Raw genomic sequence first — 25883 nt, 5'->3', positions numbered from 1 at the left:
TCAGATATTTGAAGTTTGCACAGCTACATTCTCGCCTGAAAAATTTTTTAAAGTTTATTTTGCAACCCAGAAAGAGTAATAAGAGGGGCATGTATTGCCTTGCATAGCCTGTAACGTTATTATGATGGACAGATTTTATGAGTGAACTTGGCTTTAAGTGACATACAGGCTTCTTTGAAAAACACTTTCTTATATCCAGGTTCTTCCTTTTTGCTGCCATCCTCCTCTCCTCCTTGCGGGTCCTTGCAGCGCAGGCTTGCCGCTGCTAAAACTAAACACAGCTCCCTGAAAGGCACAGCCAATCGCATTGGCCATATTTGTCACATGATATAGGACTCCAGTAGAGAACGTAATTTAACTCTTTCTGCACCGCTGGGTGAATGAGATGTTGACAGATCGCTTTTTTATTTTATTTCTATCGGTCCCCAAAAATTATTGGTGGGGACAATTCAATAATCGCTGGATATTGGTGGGGACATGTCCCTTCCGTCCATGCCAAATCTACGCCCTTGGTCTTTAATAATAATGTTTTTAAAAGTACATAATCAGTTTGCAGCAAGCAGAAAAACAGGAATGGGGAGTAACCCGACTAACAATGCAGGAACAACATAAAGAATACAGGAAGCTGCAGGTAATAGAAACAACATTTTTTTTCGATGACCAAGCATTTGTCTGTGAACAAATGTGGGTGGGGTTAAGGCCGTGTTTATTAGATCCAAACTGTTGCTGACGGAAGAGACGAGAAATGAAACTTAACTGAGACCGACGGTTGCAGCCAAGATGAGTCCAGGGTATGCTATCCAAGTCCCGCTGTTGTCGATCAGACTCACATTGGGATCAGTTGACAAATAGGACCTTGGTTTAACGGTAAGCATTATTAGTGGTATTATTATTAGTAGTAGTAGTAGTAGCAGTAGAAGTCTCATTATGTGTATACTGTGTATATTTTTTTTTTAATGGCCGGTATTCGGCATTTTCTCATGGTTATCAAATTGTTTATAAAACATTGGACAGTGCGAAACCGACTGTTAATGTCACACTTCAGTAACTCTAGTTTCTTTATAAGTTTTATTATAATAAGTGTTTTTTTTCTTGTTCCTCTGGAACCATTATAATAGTAGTAATGTAAATTATGCTCTGTGTGATGACACGACCAATGTATATCATAACATCATACGCTTTTCAGGTGAAGTCTAGTTTTTTTTTTTTTTTTTAAAGAAGTCAATAATCAGTTTTCAGCTAGCAGAAAAACAGAAATGGGAGGGAGGCTGAAGCCCCTGCATCATCAGACTAACCGTGCAGGAACATCATAAAGAATGCAGGAAGCTACTGTTAAAAGGAGCAGCATTATTGCTGCTGACGCAAAAGAAGAGAAATGAAACTTAAGTAAGACTCCAGCTGAGTCCACGCGATGCTGTCCAAGACCGAACAATCAAACTCACGGTGGGGTGAGGTGACATAGGACATCAGTCAGTGAAAATATTAATGGTATTATTATTATTATTATTATTATTATTATTATTATTATTATTATATGGGGAAGCCCACGTTACACCTGGTATTGTATTTAAAGATGTGTAATTACGCCATCTAGCGGACTTTAGACCCGCTTTACTTTTTCTACGTGGTTATTTATTGTATATAAATACAGACGTTTTAATAATGGTGGTGGCAAATGTCACTACTCGGCAGCCATCTTAAAGCGCATCGGGGCATTTCCTTAGGCAGTTATTTAGAAGCATTATCTCAATAAGTTTAAATTTCAGTGGTCATTAGGGTAACTGTCTATATATCACAGGTCTAATTTTATAAATATGGTTTTGCCCCATAGATTTAATTTCTGGGTTTATGAGTTATATTTTCTTATGATGTTTCTGGTTAAACACTGGTAGCTCAAATGCGAGAATCCTTTACAGACAGAGAGAATTCTTAATAGAAATCTGAGGGAGTTTAGTAAGCATCTTGAGTAAGTGACCTACAAACTGACAGGCTAATGCAGAGGCCGGGGTTCAAATTCACTTCAATTTGCCATTTGCCTCCCCCTGCTCTTTCTCTCAGCTCCCAGCTGTCTGGTCTTATCTCCACTGCACTGTCGCAGTAAAGACACAATAGAAAAAACAAACTAAAATACCTGGAGTCACCAAATTTTTGAAAAGCAATAGCTTCCTCTACCACCCTAAGTAGACTATAGACTGCATATCTAGGTAGACTTAGTGCTTAGTGATTCTCAAAAAACTAGGAAAAACTTAACTTTGATTTTTGGTGTGGTTTGAATCCAGATCTCAAAGGGCAACTGTTGTTGCATAATTTTGTTTCAACACATTACACAATGTACAACCCCTCAACAAATTGAGAAACCACAAGATTTGCAAGATTTGCAAATTTCATAAACCCATATGTTATACACAATTAAAGCATAATTGGGGAGGGCTTGCATTTTTCAGTAAGACAGTGCTTATTGCAGCCATAGCTCCTACTACAAAGAAGACCCTGGGTGCTAAACTGCTTTGCCTACAGTCCAGAAGTGATTCTCCAATTTACTTAATCCATTTACTTAATATTGTAAACTGAATGTAATCAAAATTGTACTTAATATTAAATATGGCAAATGGCCTGTATTTGTATAGAGCTTTACACTGCATTCAGTCATCTTGAATGTGTGTGTGAACAGTGTTGGTCAAATTACTTGAAAAAAGTAATCAGTAACTAATTACTGATTACTTCCCCAAAAAGTAATCCCTTTACTTTACTGATTACTTATTTTCAAAAGTAATTAATTACTTAGTTACTTTTTAAAAACACGATTTACAACCTGAATAGGTGATAAAGCGATAGATCTTTCAGCCCAATTCTACTTTTTCTGCATAATCCATCATACAAAATGTAATCAAATGGAAAAGTCTCTTTTTAAATCTTGTTTTTTATCTTTTAACTTTATGCATCAAGCAAAAATTTAATTATCTGCAACATTCTCTGACTGGAAGAAATTTGTTTAATATTTAAACCTATTTTCTGCACATTCCAGCACTTTTTTTTTTGTGTGTTTACACTCACTCTTTCAAATAGATGCAAGTAAAACACAGCAGAAAATAAATAAAGTCAAAGACTCAGCGGTCCTTTTGCTCTATTTTCACCTGTAAAGCAGGAGTAGAGTAGGCGGAGGTTTACCCTGGTGCAGGTGTGCCGCAGCAGTCAGTGGAAGAATCCGCGAGTTTCTCTGTGAATTTCCCATTACGTCGTAGCTACTCGGTGCTTGTTCGGAAGTTTAGGGGGTTTTTTTGCTGTAAAAAGAAGTTTTCTTCCCACGCACAACGGACACTAATGTTTTTGTCACTTTTTATGGAATCAAACTCAAAGTAAGATCAGTACTTCCACGCTTTAAACACTGCACGCTCATACTCTCGCCCGCACTGATATATTATCCATTGTTGCTCTGCACACAGCTGTTGTCATGAACGTCGCACTTGCTTACGTCACTGTCATGAGACATTCTCACAAAAAAATCACGTTTTTAGTAACGCAGCGTTCCTACGGGAAAGTAACGGTAATCTAATTACCGTTTTTGCAATAGTAATCCCTTACTTTACTTGTTACTTGAAAAAAGTAATCGTTACTCCCCAACTCTGTGTGTGAATCATTCAGTCATTCACACACACATTGGTGATGGCATGCTACATTGCCACTGTGATCAATTGAATAACAATGCCTGGCAGCATGGCGCACTGACAGAGACAAGGCTGCCGGACACTGGCGCCACCGGGCACTCTGAGGTGTGCAGTAGGCAACCAGTAGGCGACCAGTAGGCGACCGAGACTGTCTGCGCCAGGGCTCGAACCAGCAACCTTCCGATTACAAGATGAACTGCCAACTCTTGAGCCACAATCGCCCCCTAGAATTCAAATATGAATGTTATTATATTTCACTGGTAGTCTAGGTCTGAAAAACCAAACAAACTAATATGTAGTTGTGTGTTTCATAATACATGTATGAAAATGACCACATGTTAAACATTTTTAACATGTGTTTGAAAATTGAATTTTCATAAACACATAACTCGAAATAAATAAGCACTAAAAAGAAAAGAGCCTTTTCCCTTTTAGCTCAAAGCCTTACATACTTGAAGGAGAAATGGCAAACCAGGAGCTCAGAAACACAAAAGCTCAGAATATTTAAAAAACAAAATGAACAAAACAATGGAAAACGCTCATGGTAGTCAATTACTCTACCTTATCGTGTTTTACTTACACTTTTCAGTTGTCGTTGCTGACAATAAATAATATTGATTTGAATAATTAACTGATGAGTATAGATACCTATTTCTCAAATATTTTGATTATATTTTAAACCAAAATACACAGAAGGTATTCTGTGAAACACATACTGAATTCTTTATCTGAGATAAATGTAAATAAATACCTTAATTTAAAACAAACACATACTTTAACATTTTAGACATTTATTTCAACTTATCAAACTCAAATAATTACTAAAAGGATATTCATAGATTTTAATCAGGCTCATCTAACTTATATTTATAGTGATATTTACTAAGCCTCTGAATTACTTTTTAGAGGGTAGCTTAAAGAATATGCTGTGTTTCTTTGCTTTGAGAAACTCCTGGAAGTATGCTTTGGGTCATTGCTGATTTATCCTTACAGTTTTGAAGTGTTTGTCTGAATCTAATTAGAGACTATAGCCCTGTACACTTCAGCCCTGCTATTAATAATCTTTATCTTAGGTCTTATGTGGCAAAGTCTAATCTGGTTTCGGCGATGTATCAGTATTGGCATTTCTAACGGCTGTTAAATGAAAATTTTAAAAGTACAGAAGAAACACACTTCAGTCATCTTCTGAGTTTTAATGTTGCTTAGTTTGTCCACCACAGGAAACTCAACTCCCAATCTTCCTGTTGCGAACAGTGCTTGCTCAAAGTAGTCTAAGGAGCTTGGAAAGAAAAGCGTTTGGACTTCTTTAAGTTGCTTGAAGTTGTTTGAAGTTGAAGCTGCTTGAAGACATTTTACCTCTCATCTGAGAAGCTTACCCCACCCTATCATGTGATTTCCATGGGTGGGGTTAGGTTTCACATTGAGCTCAGCCGAAACCTTGGCTGATTGTGACCTGCACCTGTTTTCACACCTTTGCTCGTGTGATTAGGTAGAGGATCATTAGGGGGTTCTTTGTCCCTCTTGGGGGGACATGAGAGGTGAAACATCTTCAAGCAACTTAAAGAAGTCCAGATGGTTTTCTTTCCAAGTTCCTTAGGCTACGTCCACACTAACGCGTGTTCGTTTGAAAACGCATTGTTTTCTCTCCGTTTTGGCCTCAGTGTGGACACTCGAAAACGCAGACTTTCTAAAACGATGATACGTTTTAGTCATGTGATACAGTCATGTGACCAATCAAACAAAGATAGCGGAGTGCATTATACAGCAGTTGTTTTGTTTGCTCTCAATTTTGACAGCCCTAAAAAAGATTAATTTCAGTTTGTACATGCTTAAGATAGCTTTTCTTCAAATTCTTTAATTCTTACTCACTTTTGCGCATGCACAGGACTGGAACGTAAGCATTTTTGGCCGTTTCAATGTGGACGTACAACTCTGTGAAAACGACTGAAAATGGTAGTGTGGACGCGGAGCGTTTGCAGATGAAAACGCCGTTTTCAAATCTATCTGGGCTAGTGTGTAGCCTTACCCGGGTATTTTTGAAAACAGAGATTTTTCTATGCGTTTGCACCTTTCATCCACACGTAAATGTTGTTTTCGGTCACTGAAAACTGAGATTTTTAAAAAGCGCCTGCCAGGGTGGGTATTTCCGAAAACTCAGTTTTTGCATTTACGTGTGGACGAGGAAAACGGAGAAAACGCAGCATCAAAGGTGTGCGCCTTTTTTGATGTCACACTGTGCGCCACGTTTGTCATGATCCTGGGTCCTTTTGACCCAGCGTTTTGTGTTTTGTGTTCTTCCTCTGTTTAGTGCTTACTCTGTTCTGCCCGTGTGTTCCTGTATCTAGTCCGCGTTTCTTAGTTTGTGTCCTTTCATGCGTAGTTCCTGTTTTATTGTGAAGGTCTGCGTCTTATGTGAGTGTTTTCCCTAGTGTTTGCCTCCCTAGTCTCGTCACGTTAATCACTCCCCACCTGTGTGTAATCTCCCTGTGTTCTCTGAATGTATTTAAGTTGTGTCTTCTGTCATAGTAGTTGCTGGTTCGTCTGTGTTGTTTCCCCTCGGTCTCCCTGCATCTCTCCATGTGTATTTCCCCGGACCTCCCTGCATTTTCGTTTCTGGTTTGTTTTGTTAGTTTTACCCAGTTTAGGTTCCAGTTTCATGTTCCCAGTGCCTTTGTTGTTTGTTTTTCCCTTCGTTAATAAATATTCACCTGCACCAGAACTGCCGCGTCCTGGTCCTAAATATTCCACACGGCTTGCCCTGGCAAACCGTGACAGTACGAACCAGCCACCATGTACCCAGCGGCAGTAAATCCGTCCGAGGAGCTCCGGGACGACACTACATATAATGTGGAGATTCTCCTCGGGCTGTGGCTAGAGAACCCTCCAGAGGAGCTTCGCCGCACCGTGGAAAGTCGGCTACAATGGCTCTTTTCTGGCCTGCCATGGCTTCTGAAGTCGCTTCCTCCGACCATGCAGGCTTTTCTCCAGCACACACCGCACCTTCTCTCAGCCACTCCTGCCTCGCTGCCCGACTCGCCGGATGTGATCTTGCCTGGCCCGTCGGAGCCGTCTGCGGGGAGGAAACGCCGATCGCACACTCTTCTCAGCTAGCTGCCCCGCAGCCACACTCTGCTCGGCCACCAGTGTCTCCCTCTTTTCAGTGCCTCCAGTGTCACCTGTAGTTCAGGCCCCTGCGCCTCCAGTGTCACCTGTAGTTCAGGCCCCCGTAGCTCCAGAGTCACCTGTAGCTCAGGCCCCCGTAGGTCCAGTGCCCCCGCTACCCGCAGCTCCAGTGCCCCCGCTACCCGCAGCTCTGGCTCCAGTGTCACCGGTCTCACACACTCACTCTACGCAGGGAGAAAGTCTAAGTTCCAGTCAGGGAATTTCTCGCACTTTAGCTGCTTCAGGCACCGTTCTGCACTCCAGGGCTTCCCCAGAGGCTAGGTCTCAGTCCCCAGCTGATTCTGGACCCCTGAAGTCTAAGCAGCCACCTGAGAACTGCACCATGTCAGCATTGCCTGGGCAGAGCCCGTGCTCAGTGCATTGCCAGTCGCCTTTGTGTCAGCTAGTGGCCTCCATGACTGCTGGCTTAGTGATGACTTCGTCTCCTGTCTCCGCAGGAGGGTCCGAGGGACCCTCTTCACCTGAGTGGCCGCCGTTGCCTTCCACACGGCCGGCTCCCGGACCAGTGCTGTCGCCGTTGCCTTCCGCACGGCCGGCCCCTGGACCAGTGCTGTCGTCATCGCCGTTGCCTTCTGCACAGTCGGCCCCCTGAACTGTTTGGACTCCTGTGCTGGCCGGCCCCCTGACCTCTTCTGTTTTGGACTCTGTTTTCCTGTGCTCTGGTGTGCTTCTTTTCTTTTGGTTTGGACTCGTGTTTTGTTTTTATTTTTGTCTTTTGGCCTTCTAGTGCTCCTGTTTTGTTTTGCCTTTGTTAGTTTTACCCAGTTTAGGTTCCAGTTTCATGTTCCCAGTGCCTTTGTTGTTTGTTTTTCCCTTCGGTTATTAATTACTCACCTGCACCAGAGCTGCCGCGTCCTGGTCCTAAATATTCCACACGGCTTGCCCCGGCAAACCGTGACAACGTTATTGTTTCGGTGAAGTGAATTTCTACAATACTGTTACTGTTAATTGTTCTCTCTGCACTGTTTAAATGCTTACATATACACACACAGTTACTGTCCCTCCACACATACGACTCGGTTCTGCTTCTATGCCCCATCTTTGTTTACTATTTCCCACCAAGGCTTCTAGACTTCTGATTGGCCAACATTTCTACACAGTTAGGAATATATCGCCACCTGTTGCTTTGGCATGTTCTTAGCAGCGTTTTCATGTGGACGGGATTATTTTTTTTAAAACGAAAACGGAAAATCTCCGTTTTCAAAAATACCCGTTTACATCTGGACGTAGCCTCCAATGACCTGGATGACTGAGAACCTTCACAGACACCTTGCTCAAAGCAGTTCAGCTCTGGTGTTTTCTCTGTATTATTTCAAAGTGTTTACCTTATTACCAAATCACAACAACAGTCACCTCAAGGTGCTTTATATTTAAAGCGTGACTTTTGTGATTTAGTGTTATACAAATAAAATGTAATTGAATTTAACTGAACAGAATCTAACACCAATAAAATGCCTATATATTACAGAGGAAAACATTGCTAAGAATAAGTCAATGAGATTTTGTTTTGTTAACACCAGAACATGCAATTGAAAATATACTGAAGTGAATTAATATACAGTACCTCTATAAAGACTAAAAACTGTATGGCTATTTTTAAATTGAGCTGCTGAAAGTAAACGGTTTATTTAAGTCTGTCTAACCCGGAATGTGCCCCACTTAGTTTGCCAGTGCTGGTTACTAGCATCAGCATGGCAGTGGAAATCTAAGTTGCAAAAACACTTGAAATGCACTTTCTATGAAGTATGAGACATTTTGTATCCAATAATAGTAGTTTTGAGAATTAAATTAAATGTACATTGCTTCTCTTCACATCCCCAACTAAGTACTTCACTAATCTATATGTTAAGATTAAATGGCTGAGTCTTAGTAGATAATTTCTGCAGTGACTGAACACACTTCTTATAATTCTCTTTTTTTTTCCAGACACATTCAGGCCAAGCAAGAGATTCATCACCCACAAGACATTTCAAGGGTCATTATACATTTTTGTATTCAGTGCCTGGTTTAAAGATTATGATTGTATCAAAATGTCAGCAAGTGCTTCCAGACTTTCTCCTCTTTTATTGGTCTATGACCTCAAACTTGTTTGCACTCAGTGCTGTGTCAAGGAACAAGAAATTACATATAGATTGAAATCAGTTCAACACAAGTGCGGACACAATGTCCTGCTCTGCAAAGCCAAAGGTGGCATTAAATGGAGGCCCGTTTCTAGACGGCCAATATTTCCAAACCCAAATAAGTATATGGCCTGTTGGTACTATGTAGAGGGGCGTGGTTGCACCCAGCACAAGAACCGGTGCACCTTTGCCAGAAGTGATGAGGAAGCTGCAGTGTGGACATTTGAAAAGCACCAGGGATTGGATCACGCACTTCTCTGTAATCTCATTGCTGAGTCTGAGAGAGGAACTTGTCAGGCTAACATTGATGAACCTCTGGGTGACCTCTTGGCAGATGTAGATTTAAAAGCTGTGTGTAATTTGTGCTCTGTCAAGGTAAATGAAATAACATACAACGTTCAGTCAGTTGTGCACAAGTGTAGAAGATCTCTGCTACTAGCTAAAGGCAAAGCCTCCGACCTATGGAAGCTTGTCTCTAAGCGACCTACACTTGCTCAAACTGTTTGTTACAAAGTGTGTAAATATATTGCTGAGGACTCCAGATGCACACAACACACGCAGGGTCGAGGATGCACTTATGCCAAAAGCCTTGAAGAGGTCACTGTTTGGAACTATCTTAGAGAGAAAAAAATGGATAAGAATGAGTTAATCAGACTTTTAACACAGTCTGTCTCAACACCAGAAAATGCAGCTGAAAGCATGCTCCAGCACTTTTCAGGTGAATTCATTGAGGTCTGTAAAGACTGCTTTCAGGAACACCCACAAAAACTAACAACCAAAAGGTGGAATGATTTTTGTGCGGCAGACATAGCACATGCCTGGAACCCAGTCTTAGTTTATCACCTATCAGAGAACAGCAGGAAACATGTCTACAGTCAGGTGCGCCCGCTTCCCCCAAACTGTCAGTTTACATATTGTAGTTATGTAATACAAGGGAAGCCCTGCTGGCACACTGCCAGTGAATGCCAGTCTGCCCAAAGTGAGGTGGAGATGGCTGTGTGGAAAGCAGAGCATACCGGGCTCTGTGTTCGGCCTCACCTACTTCAGCTGAGTCAACCAGCGCAGACACAGCCCAGGAAAGTGACCATGTACTGCAAAGTTTGCCACCTGAGTCTTTCTTCCCCAGAGAGCTTCTATAAGCACTGTGCCTCTTTGGAACATGCTCAGTTAGTCGCCCAGGACACCACTACCAGGTGGAGAGGACGCGAGGTGCCACACAACCGGCGAGCTGAGCTTTGGCTTTGTGAGAGGTAAATGGCTCCAGTTTCTTTCACCATGAAGGTTCTGTAAGAAGGCTTTAAGCAAATACACCAAAGCTTTTTTTTTCTCAGTTCAGTTTAGTTTAAGCTCATTCTGTCATGTAATTTGTTCAAAGCAAGGACAAACAGATGTGGAACAAGTATTCAGATTCAGATCAACTGAATATTTTAACTAAAGTGGTTCTGATGTCTAAATGTAACTAAACAGCAAGTGAGCAGAACTGAAATAGGACATAGTTTCATGAGTTATGCTTCCAGCACCTCATTTGCCAGCTTATAAGCATTCTAAAACTAATGTTAGCACAGTGGCATGGTGATTAGAAGTCTAAGAAAGAAAAGCGTCTGGACTTCTTTAAGTTGCTTGAAGACATTTCACCTCTCATCCAAGAAGCTTCTTCAGTTCTAAAAGTCAAATGGTGGAGAGTCCCAGTTTTAAAAGTGGGAGTATCCCCCCAAAGAGGGACAAAAGACAGGGAGTCCTTTAATGACCTAATCAGATGAGCCAAGGTGTGAAAATGGGTGTGGGTCACAATCAGCCAGGGTTTCATGTATAGAGGAGTGGGTGAAATGCCTTCAAGCAACTTAAAGAAGTCCAGACGCTTTTCTTTCCAAGCTCCTTAGACTACGATGACCTGGATGACTGAGAACGTTCACAGACATATGGTGGTTAGAACTGTTACCTCACAGCAATGGTCCTGAGTTCAATTCCTCCATCAGGCCTTCTGTGTGGAGTTTGCATGTTCTCCCTGTGTTTGTGTGGGTTCTCTCCAGGTACCCCGGCTTCCTCCCACAGTCCAAAGACATGCAGTTAGTGCGGATAGATTGAAAACTCTCATTTGCCCATAGGTGTGAATGTGAGTGAGCCCTAAGAATGTGAGTTAGCCCTAAGACTACTGGGCTAGGCTGCAACCCCCCAGTGACCCTGAAAAGGATAAGCGAATCAATGGATATTATGAATATGATAATGACATCCATGTTATTTTCATAGATGGTTTACAAAGCATTGCTTAACATTTTTCTTTTATTTTTTACTTTAAAAATATTTAGCAAAATCTATTTAATTATTTGATATCGATGTATATTGTAAAATGTATTTTTGTCAAGGAGCAAAATTCATAATCATAAACTGTTTTCATGTTCTGTCATACCATAGTAACAACCATTACAGGAAGGGAAATGTGTTTCAAATTACTTTATTTGTTTCACTCTAATCAGATAAGTTTATATCTTCTATGTTAGGGAACAACAGAAAAATATAAAGAATTTAAACCTAATTGTTTATGTCTATAGTGGTAAAAATCATTGAAGGACCATTTCCATTTCTTTTGCTAATTTGACTGATTCATTTCACTTATTATTTGTCGAACTTGTCATCATCCTAGACCCCAAACTTGTGAGTACGGCAGTAAGTGCCCAAAAGCTCATTCTATGGAAGAGCTGCAGGAATGGATGATGCGTGCTGCAGAAGAGAAGGAGATCAAACATAACATTCAAGCCCAGGGTCTCATGTCTTATAATGATATGCTCTTGGAGGAATACAAAAACAGCAGTAATGAAGTGTACATTGTAAGTATAAGGCTTGAATCCACTGTAAACAATCTTCATATTGTCTTGAAGAATTTTGTATTTGATAGGGTATGTTGGTGGATCACCAAGGTATGCTACAGTCTTTGGCAGCATTTCCATCACAGGAATTTTCTCCAGTTACTGAAAGCACACAGGCTGAAATTAAGCATAAGGGTAATGACTTTTTGCAACTGTGACATGTTGCAGCCCTTAACATTTTTGACTGACAAGGTTGTTGTTTCAGGCCAGGTTCTAGAATAAAATAACTTATGATATGGCTGAAATTTGTGCTAAAGCCAACAAAGTGTGACCAGGCATGCTATAGCCAGAAGTGATAAATACAACTTGTGCTTTACATTTTGTCACAAAGTTTTTACAAGGATGGAAAAAAAATAATTTCTTGAGGAAATAGCCTGTCAATTTTCAATTTTTAAACAACGAGTTACAACATAAACCGCTTGCACACAAACATCAACATGTGCAGACTGCTCCAGTGTGTTATGGAGGGGTGGGAGTCATTATCTATGAATGGCAGCAAGTCTTGCCACCATTCTGTCACTGATCACCTCCACCAGTGTGGCGATCTCATGCCAACAACAGACTTGGCCTTCCTGATGAGTTTGTTTGGTCTGTTTGTGTCCTTTGCTTTAATGCCTGCACCAAAGAAGATGGCGCTCGCAACAACAGACTGATAAAATATATAGAGCAGCAAGCCTGCCCAGAGCATAATTAGCTGACTTAATGCAATGAATCTTACTTTTTACATGTTGATTTATGAGTAGAATTTTTTTATTCATTTTTTGACTATTCTAAATGATGTCTTTCACTTTTTCAAATGCTGAACAGATGTCTGAACATGTTGACGATGTCAGCATCTCTTGCGATGAAGATTCAACTGTGGAGTGTCAAGAGATTAATGCAACACTAAAATGGAATTTTCAAATTGAGACAGAGGTAAGACTTAATGTTTTTTTTATTTTCAGAAAACATGTTCATTGCAGTTTTTTTGTTTCAAGTGTGAAATTTGTGTTCCCGTTGTCCAAGCACAGGTTTCACTATTTTGGGACCACAGTCACGAAAATAGTGAAATTTGCGCAAAATTGGACTCACACAATCAGCATAAAAGAAGCCAAACTTTTCGTTTAATAAAATGTATCTCAGAATAATGACACTAATGGCAGAATCCTCCAGCCTTGAAACAACACATTTTCTAAACACTGTTTGAATGCTTGAGCTTTGATAGGGTCTAATAAGTCCAATTGCATCCTGGGGGAGGCTGGGGACCTGCAGTCTGAGTAGACCATGTTTAATTAACATCTCCTTTACAGAGGTAGCCTATTACAGCAGAAGCCTGAGAAGTTTACCACTGCTAGAAAACAGCAGTGATAGAGGAAGCTGTAAGGTTGAAAAAGGATTGGCTGGCACAGGGTTTTCCTGAAGCCAAAAACAGTTTTTCTTCAGTTACTACTGAAGAAAAAACATGGATGTATGAAGTGTCTAGGGGAGCTATAACTAAAGCTTTTTGTTTGGCCTCAAGTTCTAACAAACAATCTGGTAACTCAAGAAGGAGAAACAGGGCTTGGCTGTTCACACATGGAGAGACTGGTGATCCCAAACAGGAACTTGGTTTAATAGTCGAAAAATACTGGGGAGCTCCTGAACCCAAGCAACGCATTCTCAGTACAGAAGGCAAAGTCTGAAGACCTACCTGGGGGAAATCTTGCACATTTTCCAGTAGTTAGTTGTGGTAGTTGCAAAACTCCTCAATGGCAAGGTGTAGGATGTGAATGAGATTTTGTGATGAGATGCTAAAGTCTCTGAATGTGGTTTAGGCTGACTCCCCGTTCAGTGTTGCGGAGAGGTACTTCAAAGGTGTTTTAAAGGGTCCATTAAGAAACATTAATTACTATGATTTTTAAATAATGGTTCATTGGTGATTAATAGTAAATTTATATGTCTGAATAAAAAAATATGTAAAAAAGAAAAATGAAAAAAGGTTGTTGTTTTTTTTCCTTTTTCTTTTTTAAATAGTTTTTTATTTTTTGCTTTTATTTAAATAACAAGGATATTTCTGAGTAACCCCAAACATCTGAATGGTATTTTGGACTGAACAAAGTAGACTTTCAGGCTTTAACAGTTAGATCTTTTACCAAAACACTAATTTTGTGTGGTCTGGTTTCACTGCTCAATGCAAAATTTGTATTGCCCAAGACAGGTTCGAATTATGTTACAGTATCCAAATTTGTGTTCAAACAGAGAGAGCTTGTGCATGTGGCATTGCTAAAGCAAGAACCAGGAGCTTCGTTCACCCTTGGTGATGCAGATTCCGAACCTTGCATCTACTCATCAGGTGAACCTTTTCTCAGGGAGGATGGGACCTATGACATTACCCTATCATTCACATCCATCAACCCAGGCTTGTACAGACAATGGTTAGTGCTTGATTTTGACATGAGACCAGTGCTCTTGAAAAAACTCAAAGTCAGAGTAGGCCATTCAGTAGTCACTGAACAACCAGCTGTGAGCAGTGGAGCAAGATTTCAGAGTTGTGAACGTTGGCACAGAGGGAACAGGATAATCATCCCATGTTCGTCGAGGACAGAAGAACAGGATGAGTTATTAAAGATGTACAAGCCTCCACAGATTAGTTTCCTGTATAAATCCTCCCACAACATTCAAACACCACTGAATAATGAAAACTACAAAGAAAGAATGCACCATTTCCTCTACAATGAAGAATGTGCAGAAGACCAGGTTGTTTCAAGGTAACAGGTTTTTGTATATCATTTAAAATTTTCTGTTTGAATTTGCACATATACTCAGTTGCCTAAGTTTTTTTTTTCATATTTTTTTTAGACTAAATGTTTGTGGAGAAATTACAGCACTGGATACATTATACAGTTTGCAGTTTGGTGTGGAGGCTCCTTGGGGGCAACTTTTTGGTGTTGTCTTGATTCCTTGTCACATTACACAAGACAGCCCTGAGGGACTGACACTACAACGAAGCATCCGATCTGCCCTGATAGCCCCTTTAACTTCTCGCCCAAACTCTAAAGTCTATGAAGCAAGCGTGTTGCCATACAAAACAACTGAGAATAAACTTTTTTTGCTACTGTCAAAGCAATGTTGCTTTGATCATGCACTAAAAAGAAATGAATCATATCAAATGGAGGTGCAATTCCAGCTGGACCGCCTCAACTACTGTACCATGCACAGGGCTGTCGATCTTCTTCCCGATACAAAGACTGTGCTGCCAGTCCTTAAAAGTTGTGTAATTCCTGTTGGTAACATTACCTGTGAAAATCTCAACACAAAGCAGCAATTAGCAATTGAATTTATCACAGGGAATTCTAATGTCAAAAACCTTGTGGCACCCTTCCTGATTTATGGACCTTTTGGAACTGGGAAGACATTCACCCTTGCAACAGCAGCCAGAGAGCTTTGTAAGGATCCTCAGAACAAAGTTCTAATTTGCACCCACACCAACAGGTAATATATTGAAAATATATGCATCAGTCTGGGCAGTTTTCTCTTTATTCAAAGTTTGAATAATTTTAGACTTATTCAGAGTCTAAAATTGGGTTAAACTTTGTTCTAAAGTGAAGGGTTGGTATATCTCAGTTAACATTACACTTTGGTAATATTTCAACAACATTTTAATAACTATACATTTCTTTAAAGAACAAATCATTTCTGAGTAGATAGAGCAGGTCACTAACTAGAAGGCACTTAAGCACAGAAAAAAAATCTAATCAAATGCTAACATTTACTTGTCATTTCCTTTCAGTTCAGCAGATCTATATGTCAGAGAACATTTCCATCCAATCATCAGCAAGAAAAATGGTGGAATCAGGCCAATCAGAATAAAAGCAAACAAACAAGGGACTGCTTTGCATGCTACTGATAGCATTACTTTGAAATACTGTCTCCTTTCAGAAGAAGGACATTATTTTCTACCACCTACAAAAGCTGCTCTAGATCAGCACAACATAATCATAACTACCACAACCATGGCAAGACATTTTCATGACCTAAATCTTCCAGAGGGATACTTCACCCACATTCTGATTGATGAAGCCTCTCAGATGCTAGAATGTGAAGCCCTAATGGCCCTTGGTCTTGCTGGGTCAAACACAAGAGTTGTTCTAGCAGGAGATCACATGCAAATGGGACCAAAGCTTTTGTCCGTGCCTGACCATGATCGTTCCAATCACACACTCCTCACTCGCTTGTTCCACTATTATCAAGGCCAAAACTGTGATGCTGCTAAGAAAAGCAGAATCATTTTGCATGAAAATTATCGCTCAACCAGAGAAATTGTGGAGTTTGTCGCCACCCATTTTTACGTTGGTAAAAATGATTTCATCAAAGCTGCTGGAGATGTTCCAGCTCCTACAAACTGCCATGCTCTGAAGTTTCACCATGTCAGGGGAGAGTGCCTCTTGGAGACAGTATCTATGTCTTGGTATAACAGCGCAGAGGTGACAGAAGTGGTTGAAGTAGTGAAAGATATTCTTAAACACTGGCCAGCAAGCTGGGGTCACAAGGACCAAAGCTCAATCTGCATTCTGTCAGAGGGATTTCAGGTAATAACTTTTTGTGTTGAGTCCAGTTATAATCAGACTAAAAGATAAACATTAATCACAGTAATGATAAATACAGGACTTTAAGATTAATTTCAAGACACACATGTAAAGATATGATTAATAACATTTAATGTTTTTTCATTGATTTCCTTGATTTATAGGTTCCTCGAATTAGGACAGCACTTTCAAGCAGAAACCTTGCAAACATCAAAGTTGAGAGACTTGCAAATGTTCAAGGTAAAGACCCCTTGCCAGATTCTTCATTACTGTAGACAGAAAGGTAGTCTAAACTAACATCGCTATTATTAACATTTTCAAATAACACCTTGCATGTGTCTACAGGAAAACAGTTCAGAGCAGTCATAATGACAACTGTGCAAACACGTGACAGCCTAAAAACATCTCACCTGCCTGGTCTGGAGATGTTCAATGATGCCCGTGTTTTAAATACTGCGATGACAAGGGCTCAATCCCACGTGGTTGTAATTGGAGATGCTGCTGCCCTGTGTTGCTTTGGGAAATGTTCAGGAATCTGGAAGAGTTTCATAAACCACTGCATCAACAGCAACAGTGTTGCACCACAACATTTCACTAAAGAGTTCTTTGAACAAGATATTATGGAAACTGTAAAGTTTCAGAAGTTCGAACATGTGGATGAGAGCCATACTCTAGATGATGCGATTCTTAAAGAGCTGAAAGATGATTATGAGCAACTGAAAACAGATGAAGACAGTTTGGAATTTCAGATGACCTTTTCAAATCACGATGGGTCAAGGGCACTATGCAATTTCACCGATACTGGCACAGATCTTTTAAAGATGTGTAAAAAACAACCGGAGATTTACAAACATGGGAAGTTTTTCAGGGAATCACACAGGAAAGGCTACGTCATACCATTTCATAATCCGACCAAACAAATAAGCATCGTGGGACAGGCAAATCTTGGTAAGGCCTTTACTGGAGATCAAGTGGTCCTCCACAAAACAGAAGTTGTAAGCATCACCAAGAAAGAAGAATCAGCACGTGTACTTCTGTGCCTGCTTGAGGATGAAGATCACAGCAAATCACGACAGAATTCTGAAAGCAAATTTATCAGAAGGATGATGATACCGATAAAAAAATCGGAGCCCAAAATATGTATACTGATTTTAAAGAAGCAGCGCAACTATATGCCAATATGGGAGGAAATTGATGGAGAATGGACAGTTGCAACACAAAAGTATATTGATGAAAATCTAAAACAGAACAGTCTATTCAAGGTGCAAGTGATTTGCTGGAACAAAGACAATTTTTTTCCATTGGGGTACATCATAGATATTCTTCCAGTTGGCAGCTCTTTGGATTCTGGACTAAAGATCCTGAATGAAGAATTCAAAGTTGCATACCATCCATGCAAATCAGACAAGACTGTTTACAACACTGATGAAAACAATACAAACAGACAGGACTTGCGTAAGATAATCACTTTTACTGTGGATCCTGCAAAAGCAAAGATCCTGGATGATGCTATCAGCGTCAGGGAACTTGAAGATCATTACGAATTGGGACTCCATATTGCTGATGTGGCAAGTGTTGTGAAGCCAGGTGATGATTTAGATAGGGCTGCAGAACAAAGTGGCACTACCTACTACTGTGCTGAGGAGAAACCTATTTACATGTTTCCCCAGGACTTGAGCATTCAACTCAGTCTGCAAGAAGGTCAAGATCGCAGGGTGGTCTCACTGATGTTCAAAGCAGAAAAGGATACAAATAAGATAACAGGAAAACCTAAATTTCAGCTGTCTACAATCAACTCTGACAAGCAGCTGTCATATTTAGAGGCAGAGGACATCATCTCCAAAAGCTATAAAGAGACCCCCAAATGTGATACTGTTGAGCATTGTGTAACGGTTGCTTATTGTTTTGCAAAAGCTCAAAGGAAGATAAGACTTGAATCTGATTGGGCTTATTCTCAAACCGATGCTGACAGATTGCCCGGGCAGCGCAAAGCACATCTGATGATTGAAGAGCTTGCTGTGTTATTTAACCAACATGCATCCAAGACTTTGATCAGCTGTGACAAAACCAGGTATTCCACACCACTTCGCTGTCAGGCAAAACCAGATCCTGTAAAGGTAGAAGAATTCAAAGAGGAATGTGGAGAATTTATACCATTGTCTTTTCTCGTGCGGCACAAAGTAGACCATGAACAACAAAGCCCAAAGTGTCAAAACTTTCGCATACTCCCTGAAGTGTGGAAAGAAATTGTTGCAGCTACCAGAACAGATGATACAGACAAAATGATAGATCTAGTTGCTGCTGACGAAATCCACCCTCTGGTACAACCAGTCACTCAAAAGTTCAGAAGGTGCTTCAGTAAAGCTTACTTCATCTGTTCAAAATCATCTCCTGAGGCAGAAATAGGGCATTATTCTCTGAACCTAAAGTCTTACACAAAAGCTTCCTCACCAATACGGCAGTACATGGATGTCATCTTGCAAAGACTCTTGCATTCTTACATATGTAATACAGATGTTCAATACACTAAATCAAAGATCATGGCTTTGTGCAGTCAATTTCAGGAGAACCTCAAGAATGCCGAGAAGTATGAACAGAAGGCTGAGCAAATTTCATATGCAGTGAGCATGAAAAAACAAAGTGCTTCAAAGATAGCCTTTGTTGTTCATGCAAATCCTGAAGAAGACAGTTTTGCAGTAGCATTTCCCTTTAACAAGAACATATTTGTTGGGAATTTGCGAATTATGTACAAAGATTTGCAACTAGACGATCAACCATTTTACGATGAAGAAAAACACAGTGTCACTCTTAAATGGAAAAGGCGGATCTATTCAGCTGATGCCATGCAAATCCACCAAGAGCTGAAAATGATGGCAGATAGTCATCCTTGCATTGAGGTTCCATTGAGAGTATGGAAAGATACTATTGAGGCAATTGACAATGGAAAATTAGATCATGCAAAGCGTCTCATAATGCATGCTGATGCTGATTTGAAGGAACTGGGAAAACAAACTGTTTTGCCTCAGTCCTCTGAAGGTTACTATATTCAGGCTGAAAAGTGTCTCTCTGAGGAGCAAGAAATACCAGAGATGCAAACTGAGCATTTTGTTGACATCCAACTCGAGTTGCAGCCAGGTGACATCCTACAGGTCCAATTGACTTCAAGCATTAAAAGAGGTTATCAAATGCCCACTGTTCAGTTGGTACACATTAAACCAAAGTTTGAAATGTGTGTTGACCATGTCAACAGCCCTATCACATGCTTCTCCAGATTGGCAGATATTCCTTCAAGAACTCATTACAATGATACCAAGGAGTATATACGGATCTGGAAACCTTTGTGTGAGATGGAATCTGCTGCCAATGCAGTGAATGAAAGTGATATCATTATCATTGAGAACCTCCAGGTAAAGTTTAACCAAGAGTTGGAAGGCATACTCAAAGGAAGCTTTTTCTTACCGCTACAATGGATCAACGAATGGGCCATTGAATTTAACCTTCGAAACTGCTTTCTGTGCATACGGAAAAGAGGTCTCAAACTGGAAACTTCAAATGTGGAAACTTCAAACGTGGAAAATTCCACCCTGGTAGACCCAAAAGAGTTCACATGGGTAGCCCATGGTTTCACAAGTAATGCAGAAAAATTAAAAAATGGTGGAAGTAAAGTGGAGTTCTACATTAGTCACCTGCCTATGGAGACCATTCCTGAATGTGTTTTTCAGAAAAACACTCATTTCACTGTTGAAATCATTCCAAAACTCATCCCTGACATGTAAGTTCAATTGTAGTTCAGTTTTATATTACAATGCTTACTGGATAGTTGAAACTTTTTTTCAGTTACAAATTTTCTTATTTTGATTGACACTGATTTACTTCTTTATTTATGTAGCCGGAAAGAAAATGCTGTAGTCAACATTACGTCGGCATGTGACTTTGTTAAGGCTATAGCACTAGGGCAGCGCATTCCAAAAGAGGGTATGTCCATCATTCATCAATAAATAGTTTGATACTTATATCCACATTAGTTACACAGAAAATTACAAGCTCCAAACCCAGAATTTATTTAAATCTTTTGCATTGTCTTTCAGTTAAATCAAGCTTAAATATTGTGAGGAGAAACATAAATGGACTGCCAGAGCTGAACCAGAGCCAGCATCGTGCAGTAGATAAAGCTCTAAATAATACCTTCACACTGATACAAGGACCCCCTGGTAGGTGTGTCAACTTGTGTACCTTGATGGTTCATATTTTCTGCTAAGTCTTAAACCATTTTCTTTGCCTCTTAGGAACTGGAAAAACAGTAGTAGGTGTGTACATTGTACACAGTTTTTTTGAGCACAACTCTAAAAACAAAATGAAATTGGATGACCCAAAGGATAAGGAAAAGAAAAAGGTCATTCTCTACTGTGGGCCATCCAACAAGTCTGTTGATGTTGTAGCAGGCAAGTTATGTTGATTCTCTGCAGAATTTAATCTCAATTTCATCTTTGAAGTGGTCATCAAAACCCGTCGTGTTCCGTGTGTCTTTTATTGCTGTAACACAGGGTACTTAATGAGGTTTAAGGACAGCCTAAGGCCCCTCAGGGTTTACAGCCAAGAAGTGGAGATGCTTGATTTCCCCTTTCCAGACTGCAAGCTGCAGTTTTCCCAAAGAACCCTTCGCCAAGATCATTCCAAACCAGAGCTCAGGTACTGCAATCATATCAGTTGGTGACTAACTGCTTTTGGATTGTTTTGTTGATTGTTAATATAACACTGGCCTTTTTTACATTAATTTAGGGATATCACTATGCATCACCGCATGCGTCAGGACCAAAACATTTATTCAGTTCAAATAAGAGACTTTGATAAACGTATTAAGCTTGCTTTTGAAAAAAAGGGAGAACTGACTGCTGAAGAAGTGAAAGAGTAAGTTATTTTTTTATTTTTTATTTTAGTGCCTGAAACATTATTTTTTGACCATTTAAATTAATGTATTGTTGGAAGATTTTGGAACATTTTTTAAATAAATGTTAGTGAAACTATTATTTGCAATAAAAGCAATCAATTTTGCATAAAAATCAGTTGAAGGAACTGTATGGATTGTTTTCCTAGATACAAAAACCTTCTCAGAGACGCTCGGGCATATGAACTACAACAGCATGACATCATACTGTGCACATGTACGCAGTCTTCCACCCCAGTCTTGACTAAGACTGTCACTGCACGTCAAATTCTAATTGATGAGTGTGCTATGGCCACTGAACCCCAGGCCCTGATTCCACTAGTCTGCAACAAACCAGAAAAGGTTTGGACATCATCAAATGCTGTGTTTCCTTCATTGAGTTGCCCTGCTAGGCCTTTATAGAAACCGCTGCTGCCTGTTCTGAGGTCTTTCTGCATTCTGTCTTCTTTAATAACTAAAAAGCATGCTCTCTTGGACTGAAACCAGGGGGTTTAAAGAAGTTTATAAAAAGACCCCCCATCAGTACTACATGTGGTTAATAAGTAAAAGATAAAATGATGTTGCTTCATATTGCTGACAAGACATGTAAAAAAGATATACTTTTGCACAGAAACACAGTTTTCTGTTGGTTAGAAGTGTAAAACAAGGTTCAAGTGGTTCACCTAGGACTACTACTTCATTTTCATTTATGACTACTCCTAACTTCAGGGTATGATTTTTTGTAAATAAGACCCCAAAAAAGAGGGTGCCTCATCGCTGCTTTGACAGTAGTCACTCTATTGCTAGTTACTCACTCTGTCTTACACTATCACCAATATAACTTTCAGATTGTTTTGATTGGGGACCACAAACAGCTACGACCCATTGTGAGGAACGAATTTGTGAGGAAGCTTGGAATGGCCAAGTCTCTGTTTGAGCGCTACTATACAATCCATGAGAAGAGGGCAGTTATGCTGGACATCCAGTACAGAATGGTAAGAACATTAATTTTACACGATAGAAGTGTATATAATAGTGATGTATAGCACATAATAAATATACTGGATTACAAAAGTTTAAGACCACATCAAAAATCTAATCTTACCATATTAAAGTTTTTATATATGCTAAACTTAATAAAGTACACACACATGCACAATCCTGTATGTGTGGGGGGGGAATAGAACAAGAATTTAAACAGCAGATTAGTAAAATTGCCCGTGGGAACACATTTGTAGCCTGCCATGGAAGTAGGTTTCAAGTGATTCAGGTGAATTTGATCTACTCAACAGAGGCTTGTTCAAATCAATAATTTTGCTGTCATTATTCACCTGGATGCTTGACCTGCATGTCAGTCAATTTTTCATCAAAACATTGTTGGAAAAGTAAAACATCACTGACTATGTGGGGGTATAAATATGGCCTCAGTTATCAGATTTGAACAAACTTTTGGAGTCTCTGCAGCTCTATAGTTAAAGGGGGCCAAACAAATACGCTGTAACTATTTACTACTGACAGGTTTCACAGATTCACTCAAATCTTACTCACTCCATTCGTCACTCAAATTTGTAGATAGAGAGTATCTTGCCTATATTAAGTCTAATTGACAATGCCAGATTAACAATTTGTTAGTATACTTATTAGTGTAAGTATCTTGCCAAGTGGTCTCATACTTTTGGATTGCACTCTTTATACACTACATTGACTACCACATTCAAATTCTAACTAAACTGTTATTTACTTTGATAGCACGAGGACATATGTGAGTTCCCATCAAATGAATTTTATAATGGAAACCTGAAAACTGGAGTGGAACAGCAGAGGAGTGTCTTTCAAGTTGACCACAAGACAAAACCCATTGTTTTTGGGGATGTCAAAGGAAAGACGATAAGTCTAGTTGTCAACACCGCCCAAGGCAACCAAAACTCTAAAGCTAATCTTGAAGAGAGAAACAAAGTGGTACAGTATTGGATGTTCTTTTGTTTCCTCTTAAACAGTAACATTTAAATATAAAAAAGCAAAAGTTACTGTAAAGCTACTGGATGCTCAACTATTTCAATTTGGTTCTCTTGCAGATTACCATTGCTGAAAAGCTAGTGAAGACTGCCAGAATTGCACAGCAAAGTATTGTGATTTTATCACCTTATAATGCCCAGGTGTCAGAAATCAGGAATGAGCTGAAGAAAAAGAAGATGGAACAAATCCCAGTTACCACGATCACAAAAAGTCAAGGTGAGCTACTCTGTTACCCAACCACAAAACCTTTCCTAAAGTTTCCTAAAGAGGAAAGGCTTCAGAATATGTTTCAAAATATAGTAAAATATATTTAGAATAAATAAAACATTAAAACTATATCAAAATGTAATATAAGATAAACAAAACATAATTTGGAAAAAAGCCAACAGAACAAAAAAACTGTTCAGTTTAAAAAAGACCCATGTGTTGTAGTTTGCAGTTTGTTTTGGAATATAAAAGCAAATATAACTGACTTCATTTAATTCAGTTGACATGGAATTCTTTTTCTGGGTATGATTCAGGAATTTCTCACAAAATCATGAAACCAGAAGAACTACAACAAAGGATAATAACTAGGAAATTGGGGGATTAGGATCAGTTTGCATAATAAGCAATACTCAAAAGTGTCAAAGGATAGACACAGGAAAAAGTCAGTTATGCTGTTTAATGATAGCAAAATATGTGACAACAGTCTTGTCTTTTAGGAAGTGAATGGCGTTATGTCATCTTATCTACAGTGTGCTCTCTACCAAATGAAGAAATTGAGAAACAACCAGAAAGAAGCTGGCTTTCCAAACATCTGGGCTTTGTTGGTGATCCCAATCAGATAAATGTAGCCATCACCAGGGCCAAGGAGGGACTCTGCATCATTGGTGAGATAATGCAGCTGTGCAGATCTGTTCTTAAGAATTATGCAGACGTTGCTGAGCTCCTAATATACAGTTGTTTAAGAAAATCACTCTTGTTTACATTATTAATTGAGTTGTGGATTTTTTGAAATTACTACCACTGTCATATTCCTAACCTAGTTTCACTGAATAACCAATAACGATTATTTTAAAGCATGTTTTAAAACATTTTGGTAATTAAAACCTAAAATGTATTCAGTTATAAATATAATTTATTATTGTGTAGAGTAAACTATTCAATTCTTCATTATTGATACTCATATGTCATAATAAGTTTTAATTTTAAACATTCACAATGCTACTTGTACATGGCAAATACCTCACCTGAGTAAAAAGTCTGACTTTGGTGCGTTGTCTGCAATTTGTAGGCAGCTTGTATGCAGGAGGCCATATTAGCAGTTGTAGTCTTGTTTCATATTTGCTTTTTGGGTGGTAAATGATGATGCAAATCAGCTGTATTGCCACTGTATTTTTGGCGAGACGTTTTTATACAGGTCAGTTTGATGACCAGATCATTATCTAGTTTTCAGCATCACTTTTTAAAAGTGGATGTTTCTAAATTCAGCAACATTACAAAGATGAACGAAGCAGTCTCTAACATGTGTCTATTGTTTCAAAGGTGACCAAGAATTGCTCATGTGCAGTCCAACTTGGAGACATCTCTTGAACCACTACACTCTTCACAATGCAGTGACAGGTGCAGACAAGATTTCAGTGTGTTCAGCCACCTGATTGATTCTGTGCTTTGTGAAGTTTGCAGCAGCAGACCAGAGCTCCTACGGGGAAGCTAGTACAATTTTATGATTTTTTTTATGTCATTAGTTTTCTTCTTTTTTTTCAGTTCTGTTTTTAAGTTTATATTGGAAATATTTCTTTTATAACATTCACCTTACTCATTTGAAATATGAATAGTAAGTAGGAAATCCTACAACACTTCATTACATGAATTGCAAATATTGAATTTTGTATCACAGTGGATATTTCAGTTGTGTATCGCTAGCAGGAGACTTGGCATGTTATTATAGATCTTTTAAGTTAATTTAGGTATACTTGAGCTGTATGAACTATCAAATTGTCAGTAGTTCCTGCTTATTGATGAATTATTTTGTTTTCTTACCTGAAACCTTGGTTTAGCACTTAAACAGCCTCACCATTCAGTGAGCCTGTCACTGTTTTTAAGGAAATATTATAATATTGCTTTTTTTTCGTTTTACATTTTTTTATATTGTATCTTCAGGGATCAGCTTTAGCTGGAATTTTGGACCAAAATCCTGGTTGTTTGTTGTATTGTTGTATGTATTGACATGTGTAAATTATAAGTTTGAATTTAAATGATATTGCTCCTTTATACCATGTTTCACATTGAACTTCAAATATATAGTGTAATAGTAATAATGCTCTCAAATTGATCAATATTCACTGTGGGTTTTGTCTTTGATTGGCTAATGAACTGTATTGAATAAATAATTAATAAACTGCTCAAAAAAAATGTAAACACATCCAAACTCAATCATGCTGGATATCTTTGGTGATAAGGACTGTTAAAAATGAAACAGTGCCACATTTATTTTGATGGAAATTAAAATCATCAGCTTACAGAGGGAAAAATTCAAAGACATCCAAAAAATAAAAGTAAAAACAATTTGCATGCTAGTCCAT

The 25883-nt window shown here is 39.2% G+C and overlaps 1 protein-coding gene across 5 annotated transcripts; it reads left to right on the top strand.

The window, feature by feature from the left end:
• The first annotated feature begins 593 nt into the window (after positions 1-593).
• Positions 594-25561, top strand: LOC102193153 (helicase with zinc finger domain 2). 5 transcript variants are annotated; one of them, XM_005726751.2, is made up of 20 exons: positions 594-867; positions 8775-10218; positions 11610-11793; positions 12640-12747; positions 14050-14558; positions 14650-15282; positions 15581-16379; positions 16541-16616; positions 16722-20148; positions 20266-20351; positions 20465-20587; positions 20663-20818; positions 20921-21065; positions 21156-21284; positions 21471-21663; positions 22149-22295; positions 23050-23259; positions 23376-23532; positions 24021-24188; positions 24844-25561. In XM_005726751.2, exons 2-20 carry the CDS (start codon positions 8879-8881, stop codon positions 24954-24956), a joined length of 8703 nt encoding a protein of 2900 aa, XP_005726808.1. In that variant the 5' UTR covers positions 594-867; positions 8775-8878; the 3' UTR covers positions 24957-25561. The 5 variants fall into 5 exon arrangements, with proteins under 5 accessions (XP_005726808.1, XP_013764674.1, XP_013764672.1 ...); XM_013909220.1 differs by lacking the exon at positions 594-867 and adding an exon at positions 7469-7510 and having other exon boundaries at positions 24054-24188; XM_013909218.1 differs by lacking the exon at positions 594-867 and adding an exon at positions 7469-7510.
• Positions 25562-25883: the final 322 nt, after the last annotated feature.

The sequence above is a fragment of the Pundamilia nyererei genome, unplaced genomic scaffold (assembly GCF_000239375.1).
Source record: "Pundamilia nyererei isolate P.nyererei 1_Seehausen unplaced genomic scaffold, PunNye1.0 scaffold00021, whole genome shotgun sequence".
NCBI lineage: Eukaryota > Metazoa > Chordata > Actinopteri > Cichliformes > Cichlidae > Pundamilia > Pundamilia nyererei.
This window is presented reverse-complemented; position numbering and strand designations above follow the sequence as displayed.